Source organism: Diabrotica virgifera, chromosome 1 (assembly GCF_917563875.1).
Source record: "Diabrotica virgifera virgifera chromosome 1, PGI_DIABVI_V3a".
NCBI lineage: Eukaryota > Metazoa > Arthropoda > Insecta > Coleoptera > Chrysomelidae > Diabrotica > Diabrotica virgifera.
Window position 1 is genome coordinate 234716073 of NC_065443.1, and position 23536 is coordinate 234739608.

General features: G+C 32.9%; 1 protein-coding gene across 4 annotated transcripts in view; it reads left to right on the forward strand.

The window, feature by feature from the left end:
* LOC114333205 (potassium voltage-gated channel protein Shaker) overlaps positions 1–23536 on the forward strand; it is a 935813-nt gene that overhangs the window by 658269 nt on the left and 254008 nt on the right. For all 4 annotated transcript variants that reach the window (XR_007697398.1, XM_028283068.2, XM_028283062.2 and 1 more), the window contains exon 4: positions 1649–2280. Coding sequence is in view for 3 of the 4 variants with exons in the window: in XM_028283068.2 (XP_028138869.1) it covers positions 1649–2280 (632 nt within the window). In the remaining variant the exon portion in view is untranslated. The remainder of the gene's footprint in view (positions 1–1648; positions 2281–23536) is intronic.

Below are 23536 nucleotides of genomic sequence, written 5' to 3' on the forward strand. Positions count from 1 at the left end.
TAATACACTTTAAAGAATTAAACTCGGATTATTAAGGCGGCCTCAGAACTGTTTTAAAGTTATAAACAATGTTTTGGCTTATAAACAAATACAGTGAGGACGTATGAGTTGGAACAAATTCATTTTCTTGAGAATGGGCGACTCTGGAGATAAATCCCGAAACAGATCGATTTTTATTTTTAAATTATAATTTTTTGGCATAAATATCATACTAGTGACGTCATCCATCTGGATGTGATGACGTAATCTAAATATTGGAATTAATTTAATTCAATTTTTTTTTAATTCTAACCCTGTATAAATAATTATGTTAATGTTTATATTAGTCAATACAAAGTTTCATAGCCTTTAGATTGAGCTATCACATGGCACCTATTCTCATTTAAAAAAATCATCGATTACGTCACCACGCCCAGATGGATGACGTCACTAGGATGATATATATGTATATCAAAAAATTAGAATTTAAAAATAAAAATCTAGCTGTTTCGGGATTTATCTCCAGAGACGCCTATTCTTAAGAAAATTAATTTATGCCGACTCAAACGTCCTCACTGTATTTGCTTATAAGCCAAAAAATTGTTTATAACCTTAAAACAATACTGAGGCCGCTTAAATAATCCGATTTTAATTCTGTAAAGTGTATTAGATAGGTATAGAGGCTCTTTATATATGTAAAAAAATTAGCAAACTTCTTAATGGTCTACATTTTCTTTATAAAGTTTTTAAAAATTTTGAACTTTTTAAAAAAAATTAGATTGCCAAGTTATTCTGTAAAATCTATCAGGTCGATTTTAATAAGATTTTGTGGACGATTTAATTATTTTATAAGAATTTTCCACGCGAGTTACCAAAGTGCTAGGTGCGACCAAAGTGGTTGGAAAACATTGAATAAAAACAGGCTTATTTTGCCCCCTTATTTTGTATTTATTGCTATTTTGCAGAAAGGGTAATAATTTAAGACATTTTTAACCAGTCGTTTTTCATACAAAATTCAATTATCTTTATTTTATTTCCCTACCACTTTGTTCCAAAATGAATTGTTTTAAAGTTATAAGCAAAGAAAGTAGAAAAAAAATCGACGTTTCTCGAAATTTTTAAATATACCCTATTCCACGAACATACGCCTGTTTTGGATTACTTCGACAACGAATATTTTACTGTGCAAAATAAGAAGAACGAAAGTAAATTGCAAATTACATTGTTGTTTATTGGAATAATTATTAGCGCCTTTTACTTTCGTACTTCTTATGTTGCACAGTAAAATATTCGTTGTCGAAGTAATCCAAAACAGGCGTATGTTCGTGGAATGGCCCATATTTAAATTTTCTGTTATTATTCCGGGCATATTTGGGAAGCAGCATAAGTCAATTATTATTGTTGAAGTTGTCACCTAACTTTATCTGCAAAAATCCGAATGCCACCTCACACATCCAAAATAGACGTTTCTTCACAGATCCGTCCTGTACCTCGATTTTTGACCCTTCGCTTCGTTATCGAACGTATTCGCTTCGTATCTGTTTAGTGTACAGATAGCGAATGATGGATAACCAAGCGAAGGGTCAAAAATCGAGGTCCAGGTCTATAATATGTTATTATAGATTATGATATTTTTTATAAAGTATTAATGAATTCTTTGTTACTGCAGATTTATCAAGGAAGAGGAGAAACCATTGCCATCGCACGAGTTCCAGCGCAACGTATGGCTGTTGTTCGAGTACCCAGAATCGTCGCAGGCGGCGAGGGTGGTTGCTATCATATCAGTTTTCGTCATTCTGCTGTCCATCGTCATATTCTGCCTGGAGACTCTGCCCGAATTCAAGCACTACAAAGTGTTCAATACCACCACCAACGGCACCAAGATAGAAGAGGACGAAGTGCCCGACATAACGGACCCGTTCTTCCTCATCGAGACCATATGCATCATTTGGTTTACGTTCGAGTTATCCGTGCGCTTCCTGGCGTGTCCCAATAAGTTACATTTTTTTCGAGACGTCATGAACTTTATCGATATTATCGCCATCATTCCGTATTTTATTACTTTGGCCACTGTCGTGGCGGAAGAAGAAGATACTTTAAATCTGCCGCGTGCGCCTGTCAGTCCGCAAGACAAGAGCACCAACCAGGCCATGTCGTTGGCCATCTTACGTGTCATTCGGCTTGTGCGAGTCTTCCGAATTTTCAAACTCAGCCGGCACAGCAAAGGTCTTCAGATCCTCGGACGAACACTCAAGGCCAGCATGCGCGAATTGGGCTTGCTCATATTCTTTTTGTTTATAGGTTAGTATTATTTTTTTTTTATTACAACCAACAACCTTAAATATTATGTCAAACTCACAAAGCTTATAACACTGAATTGTACGAGGTATCTTCTATGAGTGTATGTATATATTATAAATCAACAAATCTTTCCTTGCGTAAACAATCATTTATAGACTAAGAGCCGCTATAGGTGAAATTTCTTAATCATTTTAGGCACGATGGAACCCTATAACTTAAATAGTAGAACCTAAAAGAAAACGTTTGAACACTGTGCCGTCACTTTTCAGTGGCACATGCGTCGACAGTGGCGCATCAAACTTTCCACTTATGGACGGGATAAATAAATTAAAAGTTAACAGAACTTACTAACAGAATTAAATTTTTTTTATTTTTTTAAGTTCTATGTGATTAACACATAGGATTCATCGTGATTTTAACCCACCACCCCCTTCCCCCTGCCCCCACCATCAAACACTTCATTTTTCGTTTTTATTTTTTTTTTGGTGGGATGCAATAAATTTTAAAATTTCAAAAAATTCACACGCATAGTTGAGGCTTTTATAAAACATGCCTATTTTTTATAGACCCATAGGTAGAGTGTATATAACCTCAAAAAATTAAAAGAAATTTTTTTTTTCAAAAAAGCATATAACTTTTTTTGAGGAATAGCTGCAGGTCTAATTTTTTCTCAATCTTGTGTGTTTTATCAAACACTATATTTTTAATTTTTTTCAGATTTTTTCGTAAGTCTCCCCACCTTCAAAAATCCGAAAAACTGTTTTTTGGGGGGTTTTTATAGGTTATATTATTATATTTAATTTTGTTTTTATAGGTTATATGTAACTTGAAGTAACTGAGTTCTTTAGAATATTTAAAAATCAGAAAAACACGTTTAAACCCCCCAAAACCCCCTTAAAAAACAGTTTTTTGGATTTTTGAAGGTGACCAACGTTACAGAAAAATCTGAAAAAAATTAGAAATATAGTGTTTGATAAAATACACAAGACTAAGAAAAAATTAGATCTGCAGCTATCCCCAAAAAAAAGTTACATACTTTTATTAAAAAAAAAAAATTTAAAATTTTTTTGAGGTTATGTACATTCAACCTACACGTCTATAAAAAATAGAAGTGTTTTATAAAAGCCTTAACTATGCGTGTAACTTTTTTGAAATTTTAAAATTGATTGCATCCCACCAAAAAAAAATAAAATCGAAAAATAAAGTTTTTGATGGTGGGGGCAGGGAGAAGGGGGTGGTGGGTTAAAATTACGATGAATCTTATGTATTAATCAAATAAAACTTAAAAAAATGAAAAAAATTAAATTCTGGTAATGAGGGAGGGTATTTTTTAATTTATGTATCCCGTCCATAAGTGGAAAGTTTGATGCGCCACTGTAGACGCATGTGCCACTGAAAAGTGACGGCACAGTGCTCACACGTTTTCTTTTAGGTTCTACTATTTAACTTATAGGGTCCCGTCGTGCCTAAAATGATTAAGAATTTTCACCTATAGCGGCTCTTAGTCTATTGAAAACAATTAGGTATCCTACGACCGAAATTTACTATATTCCGGCTCTCATTTTTTTAGTTTTGTAGAGATGTAATAAGCACTAAGATGTAGAACAACTCTAAAATGAGTATACCAGTTCAAGTAGCCATTTGAATCTTAAGAAATTTTTTCTGCAGTACTGCATACCCAGCGTGTTCAATTTTACCGTCCATTAATATTTTTCTATTTATTGTATTTATAGTCCAGGAACCAAAGCTTTTCACCTCGCAATTTTTACAGAATGGATCAATTTGCTTGAAAACTTGAAAATAAGTAGTGGATAGTCCTTGGATCAAAATCTATATGATGCCGACAGGCGTTTTTACCATGGGGGTGGTTGCCACCCCATCTCGGGGTGGAAATTTTTTATTATATTTTGACCGCAAAAGTTAATAAAAGCATTAATTCTAAGCAAAAAATAATCCATACATTTTTTTAATAAAATTAATAGTTTTTGATTTATTCGCTATCGAAAGTGTTAGCTTTATGTCTAAAAATCAATGTTTTTCTATGGTAGGTATACTCATTTACGATTCACTCAAATTTTGCCGTAGAACAAATTTTATCAAGCCAAGTGCTTGGGAATTAAATTACGTACAATTTCACATTTAAATATTTTTTTGTATCTCTGATGCTAATCTTTCTATTCTGACGAAACTGGCATTTTTTACCAAATTGCAAACATTCGTTATTCGCTTTAAACTTAAGTTCTTTAAAAACTAATTATTCGACGCCAGTCAAACTTCTAGAATCAATTAATCATACATGAATAAAGAAGAATTAATAAGACCAATGCCTAAAAATACCGCTAACTTACATTATTATGCTTCCAATTGGATTTATCCTTTTTTTTTTCAAAAAAATATATTGATTTTTTAACCGTAAATTTTTATTTTTTATCTTACAAGGTTGGTTAAAAAAGAACTTTGTAGTTTCTACAAGATCTATAAGGCTATTTATATTAATTTTTTTTTAATTCTCAGTCACAAAAAGAGGTGGCATTGAAAGGGTTGGTAAAGGTGGTTTTGCATGATATTACAAGTTTTAATTGTCAATAGCTCACTCAATTTTTCCCCAAAAAAAATTATTGCAAACCGTGTTCTTGGGAATTAAATAAGCTACAATTTCCTATTTAAATATTTTTTCGTATCTATGATGCTAATCCTTCTATTCTGAAGGAAAGGCATTTTTTACCAAACTATAAAAACTCGTTATTCGCTTTTAACTCCATTTAAAAACTAATCATTCTAAGCCGACCAAACTTCTAGAACCTATTAACAATACATAAATGAAGACAACCGAATCAGGTCAATGACAAATTTTAATTAGGGTGGTGATTAGGGGGTTATTTAAAATCACTTTTTTGCTGAAACAAATAGGGACTAACATTCTTTTCATTATAAGTCACTATTTTTTTAGCTAGAGATTTTTTTTTATTTCTGGAGATACATATTTTTAAATACTTTAAATTAGTTTCAACAAGTTATCCTCGAAAAATGCATAGTTTTCCAGTCCTTTGACTTTGAAACTACAATATTTAGCATTTGACGAAGAAGAGCCAACATTTAATAAAGTATAGCTCGATTACTGTTGGTCTTAAAGAAAATAAAAAAACGGTTTTGTGTTTTTTTTAAAAGGTACATTTTTGTTAGGTAAAGTTGTTTTGATAAAACGAGAACTTTTTGAGTTATTAGCAGGAAACTGATTAAAAACATTGATTTTTTCGATATAAAACTAACACTTTCGATAGCGAATAAATCAAAAACTATCAAATTTATCAAAAAAATGTATAGAACGTTTTTTGTTTATAATGAATGTTTTTACCAACTGTTGCGGTCAAAATATAATAAAAATTTCCACCCCCACGGTAAAAGCGCCTATTACCATGATATAGATTTTTATCCTAGGACTATCCATTACTTATCCTCAAATTTTTAAGCAAATCGATCCATTCTGTAAAAATTGCGAGGTTTTGTCCTATTTTAGGCTTCATTACTTGGAATTTTAAATATTATCTTAATAATGATAACAATGTTATCATTATCATTGTTGTCAATGTTATCATATCATGATTAGATTATGATTTGTGGCTATTAAATAACGACATTGACTCATTTCATATATTTATATTTAATTATTAATTATTGTCATCTTATCGACATTTATAACTTTCGATCCCTTCAGCATTCTAATCTTCTTCTATGAACTTCTTCAGGACATAGTAGCAAATGATATAGCTTATCTAGCTCCAATTCTGAAGAATAGGATGAATGAAGATGGATATTCTAATACTGAGATTGTATTACCTTGCCAGAAACCTCTTGATGTACAATGCCAAATGAACCAGTGCATTAACTTAGTAGAGAAATCATGACTTGTCCTTCTACAATTTCTATAGCTTTTTCCTTCCTACACTTTCACGGCATTTTGAAATCAAAAGAAGAGTAATGTTGATTAATAGTTTGACCTTAATGAAAATAGAAGAGACACAATTCCATACATATCGAAATAACTCATCATTATTTGGAAGTTTTATTTCCTCATTCTAACTTTTTTTCCTCTCAATGAAGTTGAGCTCTTCCAGCGAATTGATTTGTTTAAGACGACATTAAAATCAGATTATGTAACAACTGTTTTTGCAAACTTCTTCGTTCAAACGTGAACATTTTGGGCACAATTTTGGCACACACATTTTGCATGTAAATATTGTTATGTAAAATTCGCCTTACGCATTCTTCACCAATTTCCGCAGTTTCACTTATCGTTTCATTTATAATGGGAAAGGAAGAGTACCTATGCAATTCGTTATACTCAATGTATTTTCAGCTACCTTGAAAATACTTCAACCACTCCAACACGTGCACGCGTTCTTAGTTATTTCTATAAATTATAAGGTACACCAGCGGTTTTTACAATTTATTGTAAATTCTTTGTGCAACTTAATATTTTTTCTCTCAGTCAGTATTAGTGCTACGCCATCTGGTAAGACAATTGGTCTAAGAGCTAACGTTTTCGAGAAAGTATTTTAAGACAGCTGATTCTTTAATATATTGTTCCATATGCTTCCTCGAACACCGTACCGGCCATCTGGCTGCTGATGCAGGTTGCGTTCATTACTGCGCAGCACACCTGTGTACAGGTAAATACAAAATCAGGGTCATTGATTAGTGTGATAAAGCTTAGTAGATCCGCTATAGTAATAGATAGCAATAAAAGTTAATACCAAAATTTGTAGCCAACTTTGAGCTTCACATTACAAAGTTAGTTAGAGTGTTACAGGGTGTTCGATAACATAGTGGCAGACAAAACTTTTTTTTTTAAAAAGATAACCCTATATTTTATTTTATATTCGAAATCTCCTTAACTTCCCCATCACAAAAATATAAAGGTTTGTTACGTTATACAGGGTATTTACAAAGTTATAACCACTGCTCTATGAAAATCGTAATAAGTTCAGTCCCCTGTATAAATAAAAATAAGCACAATAGCAATGGTTTATTGATGCCATATTTTTTTGCTGATTGTCAAAATTTATAAAAATGGTTGATATTGCTAATTTTCTTTATATAGAATAAAGGATGGGTCAAAACGCAAGTACATTATTTTTTCAATTAAATATAACAGCCTTACGCCAGTCAGTGGGAGCAAAAATAGGATATTACCTCCGAATTCTATCCTACTGCATACATTTTAATGAAAGGGCCTAGCCGGGTAAGATGGTGAAAAGTGCCCCCAACTCGATTTAAATTCCATATAGGCCACTTTTTAGCACATATAAAGGAACTCACTTTCTGAAATTTTTAGCCCCCTAGATATTCACGTGACCCCCTAGAGCCTAATTAGGCTTTTTAGGTTTTTATTTTTTATCTCAGCCGCATCAAGAGCTAGCCAAAAACTTTATTTAAAAAAAGTTGTAAGTTTCAAAAAGATCTATATGAAAATAATTTTTTTTTATTTTTTGGCGGGAAATTCGAATTTTTAGAACAATTTTAAACTTTTAAAAAACTCTGAAAAAAAAACTAAGACACTCGTTTTTACGAAAATCAATTATAACGTGTATTTTTGCACAATCTTTCACCCTGAATTTTTTCAGATTTTTAAAATTGGTGAAACGTACCTTTAAAAATAAAAAACCGCATTTTTTCGGTTTTTTTTTTCGTTTTTTGATGATTTTATACATGTCATATTTTTCAAAAAAGGTAACACCGTCACTAGAATAGGTAAAAAAGTGAAAAATAATTGGGGTTTGCTTTATAAAAATTTTTTGTAACGTCATCCATTTTCAAGATACAGGGCGTTGAAGAAAACAAAATTTTACCCATTTTTTACGATTTTGCTGAAACTACTGGCAACATTGTAATAAAACTTGGCGGGTTTTAAGAGGTAGTTATTGTGCATGTTTTGACATACAATTAAGGATTTGATATTCATCATTGGCGCGCATAGGGGAAATGGTCTGAACTTTTTAAAGAATAAAGATAGTACGCCACTGACATATTTCAAATTAACAATCGTTTTTGAATTCCTGGTTCAATTTGTGATAAAAAATCTATCTTCTTATTTTTTCATACGACGCGCCATTTTTATTCAAAAAATAAAAGATCTTAACACTTACAAAGCATTCGAACTTCTAGTAGTTTCTACATCTACATACATGAACTCGTACATCCATTATAAAAATGAATTCGAATACTTTAGTCCTGTCTCCAGAGGGGGTACAACGGCCTCCTTAATTCAGATGGACTTACCCAAGTTTTTTTTATATATTTTGACCCGTAGAATACGAATTTTTTGGGTAACAGTTGATCCGGATGTCGATAAGATTGTTATAGACAAAGAACTTGAGGAATTACATAACAGCGATTTCTCGCAAAACAAAACATCTTTTTTTATTTTTTGGGTCATTCATTGGGTGAGTCCATCTGAATTAAGGAGGCCGTTGTACCCCCCCTGGCGACAGGACTACTTTGGAAGCGTTAAGATATTTTATTTTTTGCAACAAAACGGCGCGTGCGTCGTATGAAAAAATGGGAAGATAGATTTTTTGTCGCAAGTGGAACGAGGAATTTAAAAATGATTGTTAATTTGAAATATGTCAGTGGCGTACCATCTTTTTTTCTTTAAAAAGTTCAGACCATTACCCGTATGCGCGCCAATGATGAATATAAAATTCTTAATTGTATGTCAAAAAATGCACAATAACTACCTCTTAAAACCTGCCAAATTTTATTGCAATGTTGCCAGTAGTTTCGGCAAAATCGTAAAAAATGTGTAAAATTTTGTTTTCTTCAACTTGTATCTTGAAAATGGATGGCGTTACAGAAAAATGTTATTAAGCAAACCCCAATTATTTTTCATTTTTTACCTACAGTAGTGACAGTGTTACCTTTTTTGAAAAATATGTATAAAATTGTATCAAAAAACGAAAAAAAAACCGAAAAAATGCGGTTTTTTATTTTTAAACGTACGTTTCACCAATTTTAAAAATCTGAAAAAATTCAGGGTGAATGATTGTGCAAAAATACACATTATAATTGATTTTCGTAAAAACGAGTGTCTTAGTTTTTTTTTTCAGAGTTATTTAAAAGTTTAAAATTGTTCTAAAAACTCAAATTTCCCGCCAAAAAATTTTAAGAAAATTTTTTTCATATAGATCTTTTTGAAACTTACAACTTTTTTAAATAAAGTTTTTGGCTAGCTCTTGACGCGGCTGAGATAAAAATAAAAACATTAAAAATCTAATTAGGCTCTAGGGGGGTCAAGTGACCACCTAGGGGGCTAAAAATTTTAGAAAGTGAGTTCCTCTATATGTGCTAAAAAGTGACCTATATGGAATTTAAATTGAGTTGGGGGCACTTTTCACCATCTTACCCGGCTAGGCCCTTTTGGGCCTAGCCTCTACTTATCTCATAATTCAAAGTCTACCCTATGCCGATGTGTGCTTTTATCTTAGGGATGGTTTCCCATCCCCCAAATTTTTTGGTTAAAATTACCACGGAATTCGCTATAGAACCTAATTCTAAGCAAAAATTGTTCTATATTTTTTTGAAGATATTCTTCTTTAGCGGCGAATCGATTGAGGGTAAAATTGTACATGAACCACGTGCCTGCGCACACTGACAGTATGTAGTTTTGACAGTATGTAGTTCATTGCTAATATTTCAAGATAGGTATGTATGTATCTGTAACCGTGCAAATAAGGCATTAAAAGAATATATTAGTGGTTTTAGGAAATGTATTATTTATTATAATTCTTGTGTTTTTGGATTTGTGTTTCCCTGTAGTAAAATAATAAAATATGTAGGCATAACATTTTTACAGTTTGTCGCCGTGTTGTGTAATTATATCCGAAACTTACGTGTCAATTCAAGTGGCTCGATGGCGTAGTTGGCAGAGCGGTGGGACAGAGAACGGAAGCACACGGACGGTCGCGGGTTCTAATCCTGGACGATTCATATTTTTTTTTATTTTTCGTTATTTTAATAAAAAAATTTTGAAAGTGGTAGATAAGAAAGTTAGTTTAATTTTTAAATAAAATACAAATAACCTGTTAAGTATATTTACTTCGTTTAAATTACCTATATAATAGAAGAATATCTTCTTACGTGCGTACAAATTACACACACATTCTTTTTTTTGAAAACTCAATACTTTTTGAGATAATCGTGGTTGAAAATTGACCAATTTCATTGAAACATAATACCTTTTTCAAACGGTTTTTTGCGAATGCTTTAAAAACTATGCATCTAACTAAAAAACTATGTTAAACATTTTTGTGGGTAATAAAAAAACAAAGAGACACTTGCCTTCATAAATCTTCTAGTTATAATACAAAAAGAGATATGGTTGGTGAAAATAGTTTGTTTTTTGATATATTCTCAAATTGGTGTATTCAACTTGAAATTACAGAGAAACGGTCGATTTTAGTTGTATAATGCTACCAATACCTTTTGTAGTGCTTAAAAATACCTTTAAAATGAGCTATATTATTAAAGGTCCACTATGTTAAAACTAAGCGATATATGCTGCAAACAAAATTGATAACTAATGTATTTTAAGAATGGGAATAAACATAAATGGAAAGAAACTAAACCACCTAAGATATGCAGACGATGTAGTAGTCATAGCATCAAGTTTTGAAGAACTACAAACCATGCTAACCGAACTAGCAAATGAATCCGAACAAATAGGTCTAAAAATGAATTTTGCCAGAACAAAAACAATGACAAACACACAAGACAATAGAAACGTAATACTAAACGACACCACAACAGAAGCGGTTAATGATTATATATATTTGGGACAGATTATAAAAATAAATAAGGAAAACCAAACAGCGGAGGTAAAAAGAAGGGTCAGATTAGCCTGGGCAGGATTTGGCAAATTAAAATGGGTCCTAAAGAATAAAAAAATACAACAATACTTAAAAACAAGAGTGTTTGACCAGTGCATACTCCTAATTCTCACATACGCATGCCAAACATGGACCTTGACCAAGGCAAACATGGATAAAATAATAGACACAAAGAGCCATGGAGAGAGCAATGTTAGGAGTAAAAGACAGACAAAAAGCAAAACAACTGGGTCAGAAATAGAACAAAAGTCAAAGATGCAGGTCAACATATAACCAAGGTAAAATGGAGCTTCGCAGGTCATAACGCTAGACAAACGGACAATAGGTGGAATAGCACGATACAACAATGGAGACCATGGACAGGAAAGAGAGCAAGAGGACGACCCCAGATGAGATGGGGAGACGACATTAAAAAGGTAGGAGGAACGCACTGGAAACAGAAAGCACTAATCAGAAGCGAATGGAGGAAACTGGGGGAATCCTATGTTCAGAATTGGACGAATTAAAGGGCAAAAGAAGATGAAGAAGTATTTTAAGAAAAGATGAGAAGTAATTTTAACCCCCATCCACCAAAATGTAAACGCATCGGTTTCCTTCCACAATACCTTTTATTATAGTGTTATTTTTATGTTCAAAAAGTTGGACGGGTTTAGAATGATTGGTTTAAAAAAAAAGATCAAATTATAGAGAGCATTTTTAAATTTTCTGTAAAATCTTCCTTTTTCTCCATGTAACTTGAAAATGATAAGAGATAGAGTAATGAAAAATATAAAGGAATTTTTTATCTGAAAAAGACCTACATTTTTTTGTGGTATCTTTTTTTCGTATCTCTTATATTTTTCGAGTTACATGGAGGAAAAGGAAGATTTTTAAGAAAGTTAAAAATGCGCTCTATAATTTGATCTTATTTTTTTCAAAAACCATTCATTTTAATCCAATAGTAGGAAAACGATGTATTTAAATTCTGATGGATGAGGGGTTAAATATAGTCATCAACGTCATTAGTCATCAACTTTTTTGCAGAATATCTCGCTTAGTTTAAATGTAATCGACATTTAGTATTGCTCATTTTAAAGGTCTTTTCAAGTACTACAAAAATATCAGTATCATTATACACCTAAAATCGACAGTTTCTCTGTTACTTACTTACTTTCCGTGTCCGGAACACCAACAACTTTAAATTCTGTATTTCCAATGGTTGGCCACATAGATGGCCCTGTCATAATTAAGTCTTGTTCTGTGCAGGTCTCTCTCATCTCTGTGCATGATAGTAGATGCCGGCTGGTCTGAACCGCGCCACAATCGCAGGTATCGTACTCCTGGTATCCCCATTTTTTCAGGTTACTAGCACAACGTGAAACGCCGGTTCTTAGTCTGTTTAGCGCTTTCCAAGTCGGATACGGTAAATTGTGTCCAGCAGCCATTTCCTCCGAGGGAGGAAAATGTGTCGCGGTAGCTGACGCTTGCCATAGGTGTATTCGGCGCGTCTCTGGCGCTTCGGGGATGGATCTTGATGTTTTCAGGAAGCTTTTCCGAGATCTTAGTCTGCTTGGCTGAGTTTGGTGGTCATATAAGGGGTGACTTCGGTCCGTCTCCTGCTTTTTCCGTTCTACCTCTGACGTGACCTTCCTCCTGATAGGTGGTGGAGCAATTCCAGCAATGGGGTACACCTCTTCGATAGGTGTCGGTTTCAGGCAACCCGATATTATACGGACCGTTTCATTTAGAGCCACGTCGACGTTCTTTCCGTGAGCAGAGTTTGCCCATACTGGTGCTCCAAACTCCGCGGCCGAAAAACATAATGCCAAGGCAGAAGTGCGGAGAGTGTGTGGTTGTGCTCCCCATTTTGTATTAGTTAGCTTGCGGATGATATTATTTCTGGCACTTACTTTCTTCTTGACATCTTGACAGTGGTATCGGTAAGACAGAGTTCTATCCAGACGGATGCCAAGGTATTTTGGCGTCTTGTTGTGTTCCAGCATCTGACCACGCCATTCCACCTCCAGCGACCTTCGGGCATGCTTGTTTCTCAGGTGGAAAGCACATACCTGTGTTTTTGTGGGATTGGGTTTCAGATGGTTTTTATCATAGTATAGAGCTAAGTCTCCCAGGGCATCTGTCAGTTTCACTTCGACTTCATTGAAGGTTCTTCCCTGAGCTGCCACCGCTGTATCATCAGCGTAAATAAATTGCCTTGTTTGTTGGTGTATGGGTTGGTCGTTGGTGTATATGTTGTATAGAATCGGCGCGAGGACACTTCCCTGTGGTAGCCCATTTTTTTGGTCCCTCCACCGACTGTTCTTGGACTGGAGCGTTAAGTAGAAGCGTCTATTCTGGAGGAGACATTTCACTAACCTTGTTAGTCGGAAATCCTTTGTAGTTTCGTAGAGTTTTGCGAGTAGCCGTTGATGGTTAACTGTATCATAGGCGGCAGTTAGGTCTATGAACGCTACTCCTGATATTTTCTTCCGTTCAAAACCATCTTCAATATGTTGGGTGAGATTAAGAATTTGACTGCAGCAGCACTTTCCGGGCCTGAATCCTGCTTGTTCTGGAATAATTTTAGTCTCCACATATTCTGCGATCCGGTTCAGTATCATTCTTTCAAAGGCCATGAAAAGGTGGCACAAGAGAGATACAGGTCTAAAACTCTTTGTATCCGCCGGATCCTTCCCTGGTTTTAAGAGGGCTACCACTCTAGCTTTTCTCCAGATTTTGGGGATTTGTAATGTACGGATGCAGGAATTCATCATTTTTACGAGCCACTCTACGGTTTTTAGTCCAAAGTTCTTTATTTGCTCTGTTCGTATGTCGTCCAAGCCAGCCGCTTTATTATCTTTCATTTGATGGATCGCGCCTCTCATCTCCTCTAGACAAAAAGAGGTACCTAGAACATCTCTTTCTTCGTCGATATTCCGTTGAGCTCTCACCTTGTTCTTTCTTGATGTCGTCTTACCGTTCATTAGAAGATGATGGGCTATCTGATCGGGTGTGACTTCTGTCATGTTGACTGCCGGAGCAGCGGGATCGTTGCCAAGATTCCGAATCAGCTTCCAGGCACGTCTGCTGTTTTGTTTCATGTCCAGACTCGTGACCAGCTTGCACCACCTTTCCGTTCTGTTGGCGGATATCGCATGTAACATTTCCTCCCCAGCCTGTATTGTCGCTTCCGAGAAAGGGTCTTCTTCATATAGCTGTTCGTATCTTTTAAGTAGGGGTTTAGATTCTTCATTGAGCCCCGCTATGTACTCAGTTCGACAACCTCTAGGGATAAATTTCCGTGATACTTGCTTTACGATTTCTACAAATTTATCGTATGAATCAGGGCAAGGTTCTAGCTGAGAAACTTCTTGATCCAATGTTTCAGAGAATTTTTCCCATTTTGCTTTAGTAAAGTTGAACCTTCTCTTGAAAGGAACAATTTCGTATCTGATTGCCGCGTTGGAAAGACAAATTATTGGTCTGTGCTGTGTTTTTGGGAGGGCGCTTCCAACGATTTTTGTCACCTGGGCTCCAATTCTGTCGCTGACAAATATATTGTCTGGGTTGTAACCTCTGCGCCATCTTCCGCTGTTGAACGACGCAGGCTGCTTTGGATCGTCAATAAGTTTTAGGTTCATGCTTTCAGCCCATTTTTCTAGTTCTTCGCCATTGGAATCTGTTTCGTTGTAACCCCACGCGACACTGTGACAGTTGAAGTCACCCAGTACGAATTTTATTTGCTGTGATTGAAAGTTATTCGGTTCCTCAAAAGCAAAGTCAGCGTTTGGTGGTTTGTAGATTGACGTTACTGCACAGGAGTTTATCTCCACTGTGAGGATCTCGATGTCATTTTGATCTGTTAGAGATGTGGATGCTACGTCGATATCTGGTCTGACGAAGACTGCGCTACCATATTGGTCGTGTGGTCTCTCCAGTATGAGCTTCATACCCCGAATCCTTGGTCTGCGGCTTGCAGTACCTCTATGGGTTTCTTGAACCAATAGAACATCGACACCATGTTCTCTGCACATATTAGACAATAGGTCTTCTTTATCTGCTGATAGTCCTTCAATATTAATTGAGGTCGTCATCAAAAATGGCCTTGATAAAGACCGTTTTGATTTTGATTGCATCTGTGTTGTCTCTGTTATTTCAAGTTGAATACACCGATTTGAGCATGCACCAAAAAAAAACAAACTCTTCTTACCTACCATATCACTCTTTGTATTTTAACTAGAAGATTTATGAAGGAACGAATCTCTTTGTTTTTTATAACCTACAGAAATATTTTATATATTTTTTTTGTTAGATGCATAGTTTTTAAGGTAGTCGCAAAGATCCGTCCGAAAAGGTGTTATTTTTCAATGAAAATGGCCAATTTCAACCACGAATAACTCAAAAATATTGAGTTTTGAAAAAATAATTATAGAACAGTTTTTGCTTAAAATTAGGTTCTCTAGCCTCTTCCGTCGCAAATTTAACCAAAACATTTTTCACCCTCAAGAAGGGGTGGGAACCACCCCCAAGATAAAAGCGCACATCGGCATAGGGTAGACTTTGTTTCTTGAGCTACTCCCTACTTACTATGAAAATATCAAGTAAATCGATGTAGTAGGATGGAATTCGGAGCCAAATACCCTCATTGACTGCCCTACCTAATTAATAACTTGCTCTGAAAAAGAAAATATCTCGGAAACTAACAAGTTTAGTCATAGGGAATATTATACAAAAATTAAAATACGGTAATGATACTTTTCGACAGTGATATAAAATACAGGATGTTCCATTTAAAATTTCTGAGAAAAGAATGTACTTGCGTTTTGACTCACCATGTATTCGATATAAAGAAAATTGGCAATGTAGAATTCTTAAAAATTTTCACAATCAACAAAAAATATGGCATCAATAAACCATTGCTGTTGTGCTTATTTTTATTTATACAGGGAGCTGAACTTGTTACGATTTTCATAGAAAATTGGCTATAACTTTGTAAAAGCCCTATAGAACATAACAAACCTTTATATTTTTGTGACGGGGAAGTTAAAAGGATTGCGAATGTAAACTAAAATATAGGGTGTTCTATTTAAAAAAACATAAATTTGGTCTGCCACTATGTTATCGAACATCCTGTAACGTTCTAAATAATTTTGTAATGTGAAGCTCGAAGTTGGCTACAATTTTTGTTATTAATTTTATTGCTATCCATTACTATAGCGGATCTACTGAGCTTTATCACACTAATCAATCAAAAAATTTTTTGTCGTTACTTTTTAAACCACAGAAATGTCTGGCAATTATAATTCATGTTTCTAATAATGTTTAAAAAGTAATGAAAAAAAAATTGTTCGTCTTAAAATATTCGATATATTTACCTGTACAGGTGTGCTGCGCAGTAATGAACGCAACCTGTATCAGTAGCCAGATGGCCGGTACGGTGTTCGAGGAAGCATAGGGAATAATATATTAAAAAACCACTTGTCATAAAATACTTTTTTTTTTCGACGTTGCCTAGCTCTTGGTCCAAATGGCTTGAATTTATTTTCATATTATTACAGTTTTGGTTCTTTCATATTCAAAGTAAGTTTACCTATGACTGACATAAATATTATCACCAATTATTAAATAATTATAAAAAATACATACACACAAAAAGAAATACCTGCAGAGCATTCAGAAATTAATTACATATTTATATAATATTGTAACAAAATGCTATCATGTGATTTTAGTTAATAATGTTTGCAAATAAGGATCTTTTGCATTCTGTATGTTTTATATCTTTAACAATTCTTAAAACACTTTTCTAAGATACAATAGTACCTGAAGATTTAAGTATAGTTTCAATTTAACAAAAATTTGAGATCAAAAATCTTACTGTGAGATGATGAATAACTATCTAACAAGTCAAATCAACCGATGATTAATTTTTTATGGATTATGTAAAATGAAAAGGAAGTCCAACTAAGAATTTATATTTTAAATTAAATTATAAAAACTAAAATAGCTCGATTGTCTTTAAATTATTCTAAATTATCGTTGACTCGAATTTACTGTGAAGTATTTTATCTTTCTCTCCGTTCAGAGTTATATTTTTATCTTTCAGTATGTATGAAAGTCTTCCAAAGATTTCTCACCTTGTTTAGAATGGTTCTTATTTCTGTCTATCCTTGTTTGTTCAACTCATCCGTCCATGGTAGTTCGTCCCGCACTTTTATTGTCTTCATTCGATAACAACTCTAGTCATCTTTTGCTCCATGAATTGTCCTTAATTCCTGCTATGTTTCTGGCTCACCTTCATTTTTTCCTACCATGCTTTCTATAACAGCGCTCACTTTACAATTTTTTTTTTATTTTTTATTTTAAAGTGATTCTAAGCATGAATCGCTTCATTTGGTTTATATAAATTATGCCCTTTTCACTGAAATTGTTTCACCTTTGTAATTATAAGAATATATAATAACTTTTAAGACACTTCACAGATTTTATTTTTAAAACTCTTTCCAGCCCAAATTATTTTTGGGTTTCGAAGTTTTATATTCACTTCTGACTAGCGCTTACTGATAAAACTGTCCAATAAATCAATACGGTGTCACATACATCTTAATGCAGTGTCAAATAGATCAATAACAGAACTGTCAAATAAATCAATGCAACATTGCCATGATACCAAATGTTAACTGGAACCATGGAAAATCTTAACCAAGTCAACGAATTCTTATTAGTCGATGTATATACAGTACGTTAATCGTTCAGCTGGACATGGGGAATATACATTGAGAGAATTGTGGCAACTGCGTTAACCTGTGTTATTTGAAGCGTTCAAGTACGAGTTTTTGGTGCAATAGAGTTGTTAGAACGAATAGAATGAGTGACTTTTGGAACAAGGCTGTCCATAAATAAATCAAAAACAAAGTTTATGATTAATGAGTTAATAAATTAACTTTAATTTTTAAAGTATTTCTTATTTAAAAACTAATTTCAAAACTAAACACTTTTCTGATTTCCTTATGCCAAAAATATTTAGCTAGTACATTGTCATATTTTGACGTTTATTTGTGTCAGTCGAAATGAGTTGTCAATTTTGAAGTTAATGTCCCTTAATGCTAATAATTATATTGTCATCGAGAGAGCTCACTTACCACAAGTATCTCAACATAATACAATGTATGTATTTATGTATCTCAATATATGTGTATATTGGTTTTAAAACATATTTATACATTAGTATATTTCAATACATTTAGTTGAAACCACTTGTATTTAGAAGTTTTTGTTTTTCTTCCTTAACCTGTTTAGATTTATCTTTTACCTTTACCATCCTTTTGTACTTCAATTTCTGTCGTATCTTCAATCCATAATTTAGTTGGTATATTATCATAAGATCTGCTTTTGGAAACTAAGCAATTTAGCCCAAAAGTATTTTGTACATAAACAAAATTATCACCTACAGAACCATATGCTTGAATAATTGTTAATATCAATTTATTGTGTTCTTTTTGTCAGTGGTTCCAGATGTATTGACTACCATTGCTTTGCTTTGATTTCTCTTACTTCTGATTACCTTCTATCAACTTTATAACGAAATTTTTTAAATTTTATACATTGTTTCAGTTCTCTTTAAAGTATCTGTGTTTTCTTCTACTTCATATCCTTCTTCTTCTTCTTCTTTGTAAGAAATTCTGCTTGTCCATTGGCAGATTGATACTTCTATGGAAGGTTGTCAACTTGCCATTCTGCTCATGTAATAAATTTCATTACTTCTTTTTCATTCTTCTAACATCTTCACCCCTCCTTGATCTCTCAGCGTATTTCCTGTAATTCTTCTCAGGACTCTCATTTCTGCCATTTCCAGTAGTCTTTGTGTCGGATGTTGTTTTTGACTTCATATCAGTGTGGAGATGTCGATTTCGCTATTTATTCGTCGATTTTGTCGATTTATTAAGGCATCCTGTCAGGTCCCTCAGGTGTCATAGCTGGTCAGTGTATTTCCAAGGTATTGTATTTTCATTACTTATTCAATACGGATATTATCGGTTTATATTTTACTTCTGATTGGTTCTTTGCTGATTTTCTTCCGTCATTTTACAGTATGCCTATGTTGTCTTGGAGGACCATTATATTCACCCTTAGTTTCTCTTTGACATCTTCTTTATCATAGAACATGTAACGTCCCTTGTTGAACATAGACCTCCATCAGTAGTCTCCCGTGCTCCTTCCTGTTCTTGTGAACCCAGATTGCTATAACTATCTTTATATCATACTTCTACCATGTTAGAGGTCTGCTACTAGGTCTATGCCTGAAGCATTTTTCAAGGAAGTGCTTCATAAGAGTTGTTTACGTGGATAAATCAGCTGTTCTTCAAAACACTAAACTTTGTTTATTGATTTTGTTGATTTTTTTAACTTATACAAAAATTAACAAATTATTGTTTATAGTAAATCTTCACTAAAAGTCACTCTTTTCAAAACATAACTTCTTTAATATCTGATTTCTGACTTGAACAAACTGAAAAGGAAGCTAACCTTTTACAGAATTTTAAATTTTTCTTTACTTAACATAATCAGAACCACAATGACAAAAGTATTATAAAACAAAATAAAATGTATGAGACCAGCTGTGTACCGGAAGGAAAGAGGCCATCAAAAATGAAAAAGAAGAACTTGACAATTAACGCAGAAGTCTTTAAAAAATATGTCAAATATTTTTTTACCAAGTCCTATGTGCATTAAAATATTAACATATTTATAAAAAAGGGGATGATTATTTCCAAAAACGGGTTCAAAATATAAAATTAAATAGAAAATTTAAAATCCCCAGTATGCAAAATCAAATATCTTACAAATCAGCATCTTTGGTCAACTTCTGTTCCAGTAGAATACCTTATGGCATCAAATGTTATAATTTAGAAGATCTAGAGCAACATCAGCAGAAAAAACTATTCCAACGGAAGATCGAGGTAGCACGCCTAAACCAAAAATATCTTCGAGAACATCCTGAGATTAAGGCAGTAATATCTTTGATCCTGCGTGTCATTCTGAGACATAAACCACAAATCAATATTAGACAGTTTATTATGCGATATTTTAACGAAAACATTGAACATCTCAAGAAAATTATTGAAAAAACTACTATTTGTAAAGATATTATAGATGTTTAGGGATAAATTAATTCGGATAACAATAGGATTTATGGTTTAAAATTGTTTGTACTTGTAAAGGAAATAAAACATACTGAAATGTTAGTTAAATATTTTTTTGGGTAAAGTGAAATAAAGGTAAAATCCTAGTCACAGTTACTTTATTCTACCACAGACGACCGCTTTCGCTTACTATAATTTACTTAGCATCATCAGTACGGTGCATCGAAAAAGTCGAATTTTTTTTGCGATGGAAAAGTAATACCTTACAAAAGTTGTCCAATCAACTGTTAAGTATTTTGGTAATTTTTTTTTTCGAAATTGGAAAATATCTACTGCACCCCCCCCCCCCAAGACAATTAAAAATTTTGAAAAAATGTAACTATTTAGTATTTTAGTAAAATTGGGTTGAAATAAAAAATATTTTCTGTCCCCTACGGCAACTAAAAATTAGAAAAAATACATTAATATGCGAATTTCTTTTGTAAGGGAAATTTAATATCTTATAGAACTTGAATAAATGAATTCGGTTTAAATTGGAAAATATTTTCTGGATATAATTCACGAATTTTTGAAACCTATCAGGTGTTGTAAAGGACGATGCCAGGAATAACTTCTACTAAAATGTGACCAAAAATATTGTGAGCTTTTTTTATTGCGATTTTCATTTGTTAAATTTGCAATTTTTAAAGGTTTTTAATTTTGCAGCTTAGGATATTGATTATAGAGAAAGACTTTTTAATAGAAAGTTGTAGTAAATTAAAAAACCTACAATTTGAGCTATGGTAAGTTTAATTTCGTTTATTAGTTATTGCAAAACAGCCGGCGAAATGTCCACAATGGCCGTTTCTTACAATTGCGTTATTTATTGTACAAATAATTTTTTTTCATTTTTTAAAGCTTTAAAATAAAGACCTTTCAATTCCAAACACAAAAAAAAATTGTAAGGCCGGATTAACGAATTTTTTGCTTAGATATTATAAATTGTTTATCCCACGAGGTCAAATGTCGAAGGCTATAACTTTTTGAAAAAAAAAAATCGTAGAGAGTTGGTGAAACATCCAGTCTCCTTCTAAAGAGTTATGTTTTCATATTCTGATGTAAATAAATTTGTAAAACATTTTTAAAACTCTAATATTTGGGTTTGCAAATAAGGGGGCAAATTTCGTTAAAACCATTTAGAGCTGAAGCGGCCCTGTATATCCTGTGAGTTTTTAACTTACAGATTATTGTTGATGAAGACGAAACGAAGATTTGTAAAAGAATAAAAAATTTCTACGACCAACTGAAGCCGAGCTAAATGTTGGGTTTGAAAATAAGGGGGCAAATTTCGTTATAAACATTTAGAGCTGAAGCGGCCCTGTACATCCTATGAGTTTCTAACTTACAGATTATTGTTGATGAAGATCAAACGAAGATTTGTAAAAAAATTAAAATTTTCTACAACCAACTGAAGCCGAGATAATTGTTTCTTTTTTCTTAAATCGTAGTGCCTTTATTTATAACAATTAGGAAATTATTTTACAGTCATTGACTAAAGAAAGACTTATATTATCTTAAAATAAAAATTATTATAAAATATAGTTACATTTAATTATTAAAAATTATTTTTAAAATCAGTACTTTTGCGAGCGGCCGAATTTTGCAAATCGCACGGCTCGCTTCAAATCCGCGAGCTCGGAAATTTTTTTCGTAACTTGTATTAAACTTTGACCGAAAACAATTTAATAATATTACCATTATTAGACCAGTGCAGATAGCTCTAAAATGGACCAAAAAAATAAAAAATTAATAGCAGGATGAGACCAATTCCAAATGAAAGTACACGTATTAGATAACATGTGGAACATTTTTCACCAAATCTGGATGAGGGGAACATGGGATGGGGGAGCGTTTTTAGGGGTGAAAACGGTTAATTACGATTTGCGATAAAACGGCACATCTGATCGAAAAAAGTTAAATCGAAAAGTTGTAGGTAATAAAAAGATCTACAACTTTTGTAAATAAACATTTTTCAGATAACCTCAAAATATCCGAGAAAATCGGAAAATTCGATGTTTTTGATTTTATTTTTTTTTCTCACTGAAAAAAAAATACTTTTTTTTACCAAATATGGTGGAAACTTACCTATGTCCAAAACACGCTGTAATTTTTTTGTATAAAAATATTTTTTAAAACTCTTGTTTTTTATGTTTAAGGGAAAATGTAAGCATTCTTTCAATTGAAAAATCTCCCGAAATTTTTTTAGCTTTTTTAAAGAAGTTGGCATTTTTTTTGTTTATTGAAACCTCTATTTTCTGATGGTGTAAAAAAATATATACGTTACTGTGGAAAATTTTGTCACAAAAGGCAAAAATCGGAAATTTATTTTCAACCTCTCACCATTTTCAGATTCTCAGACGTAATATAAGTTGCATGGCGAGCAGGACCCAACGAACCTCTGTTAAAAATTTACTACACTAATGCCATTGTCTGTGATTTTTAATTTTGTGAATAAATAAAAAAAATAAAAAACACGCTTTTAAAGCACTAAAAATTTAAAAATAAAATATTACTAGCTTTAATTTTAAAAGTTATTTTTAAACTTTTAGTGCTTAAAAGCTTTAAAACTATATATTTTTTTTAAAGTCGGCCTACTTACCTATAAACTACATTTTTTTTTTAACTTTTTTCTCAGGAACCAAATTAAAAGTCGGAACAACTTTTTTAACGAAAAAGTTTATTTAATACAAAAGAAAGTAATTATTATAATTTTAATGACCAATTTTTCATCAATTAATTAACTTTTTGCTTCTTTGATGGCATTTCTTCATCAAATTCGGTAATGCTTACAGATTCTGCAGTTTCCTCTAAATCTTCTAGACCATCATGATCTTCGTGTACATTTTCTTCATTTGGCGTTGGTTTGTCATCCATAATGTCATTATATTCATTAATTCAAACTTTCTGTCACTTCTCCTATAAAAATTACCTATACAATCCTTGTGATAACACGCTTGTACTTCAACTAAATTAGGTACATTTTTCAAACGAGCTAAAATGTTTTTGTCAACGTCAATCACATTTCTTTGTTCTTTAATATGTTTTAATAAATTTTCTGTTGTCTCCTTATTTTGAACATATCTCACTTTTTCTTTTTGAAACTTACGGATAGGCACACCGCACAAAAAGCATTTAGATTTATAATCAAAAGTAAGAACGTCTTTATTAACTTGTTTTCCTTCCATTGCTTTTATTTGCCATGAATCAAGG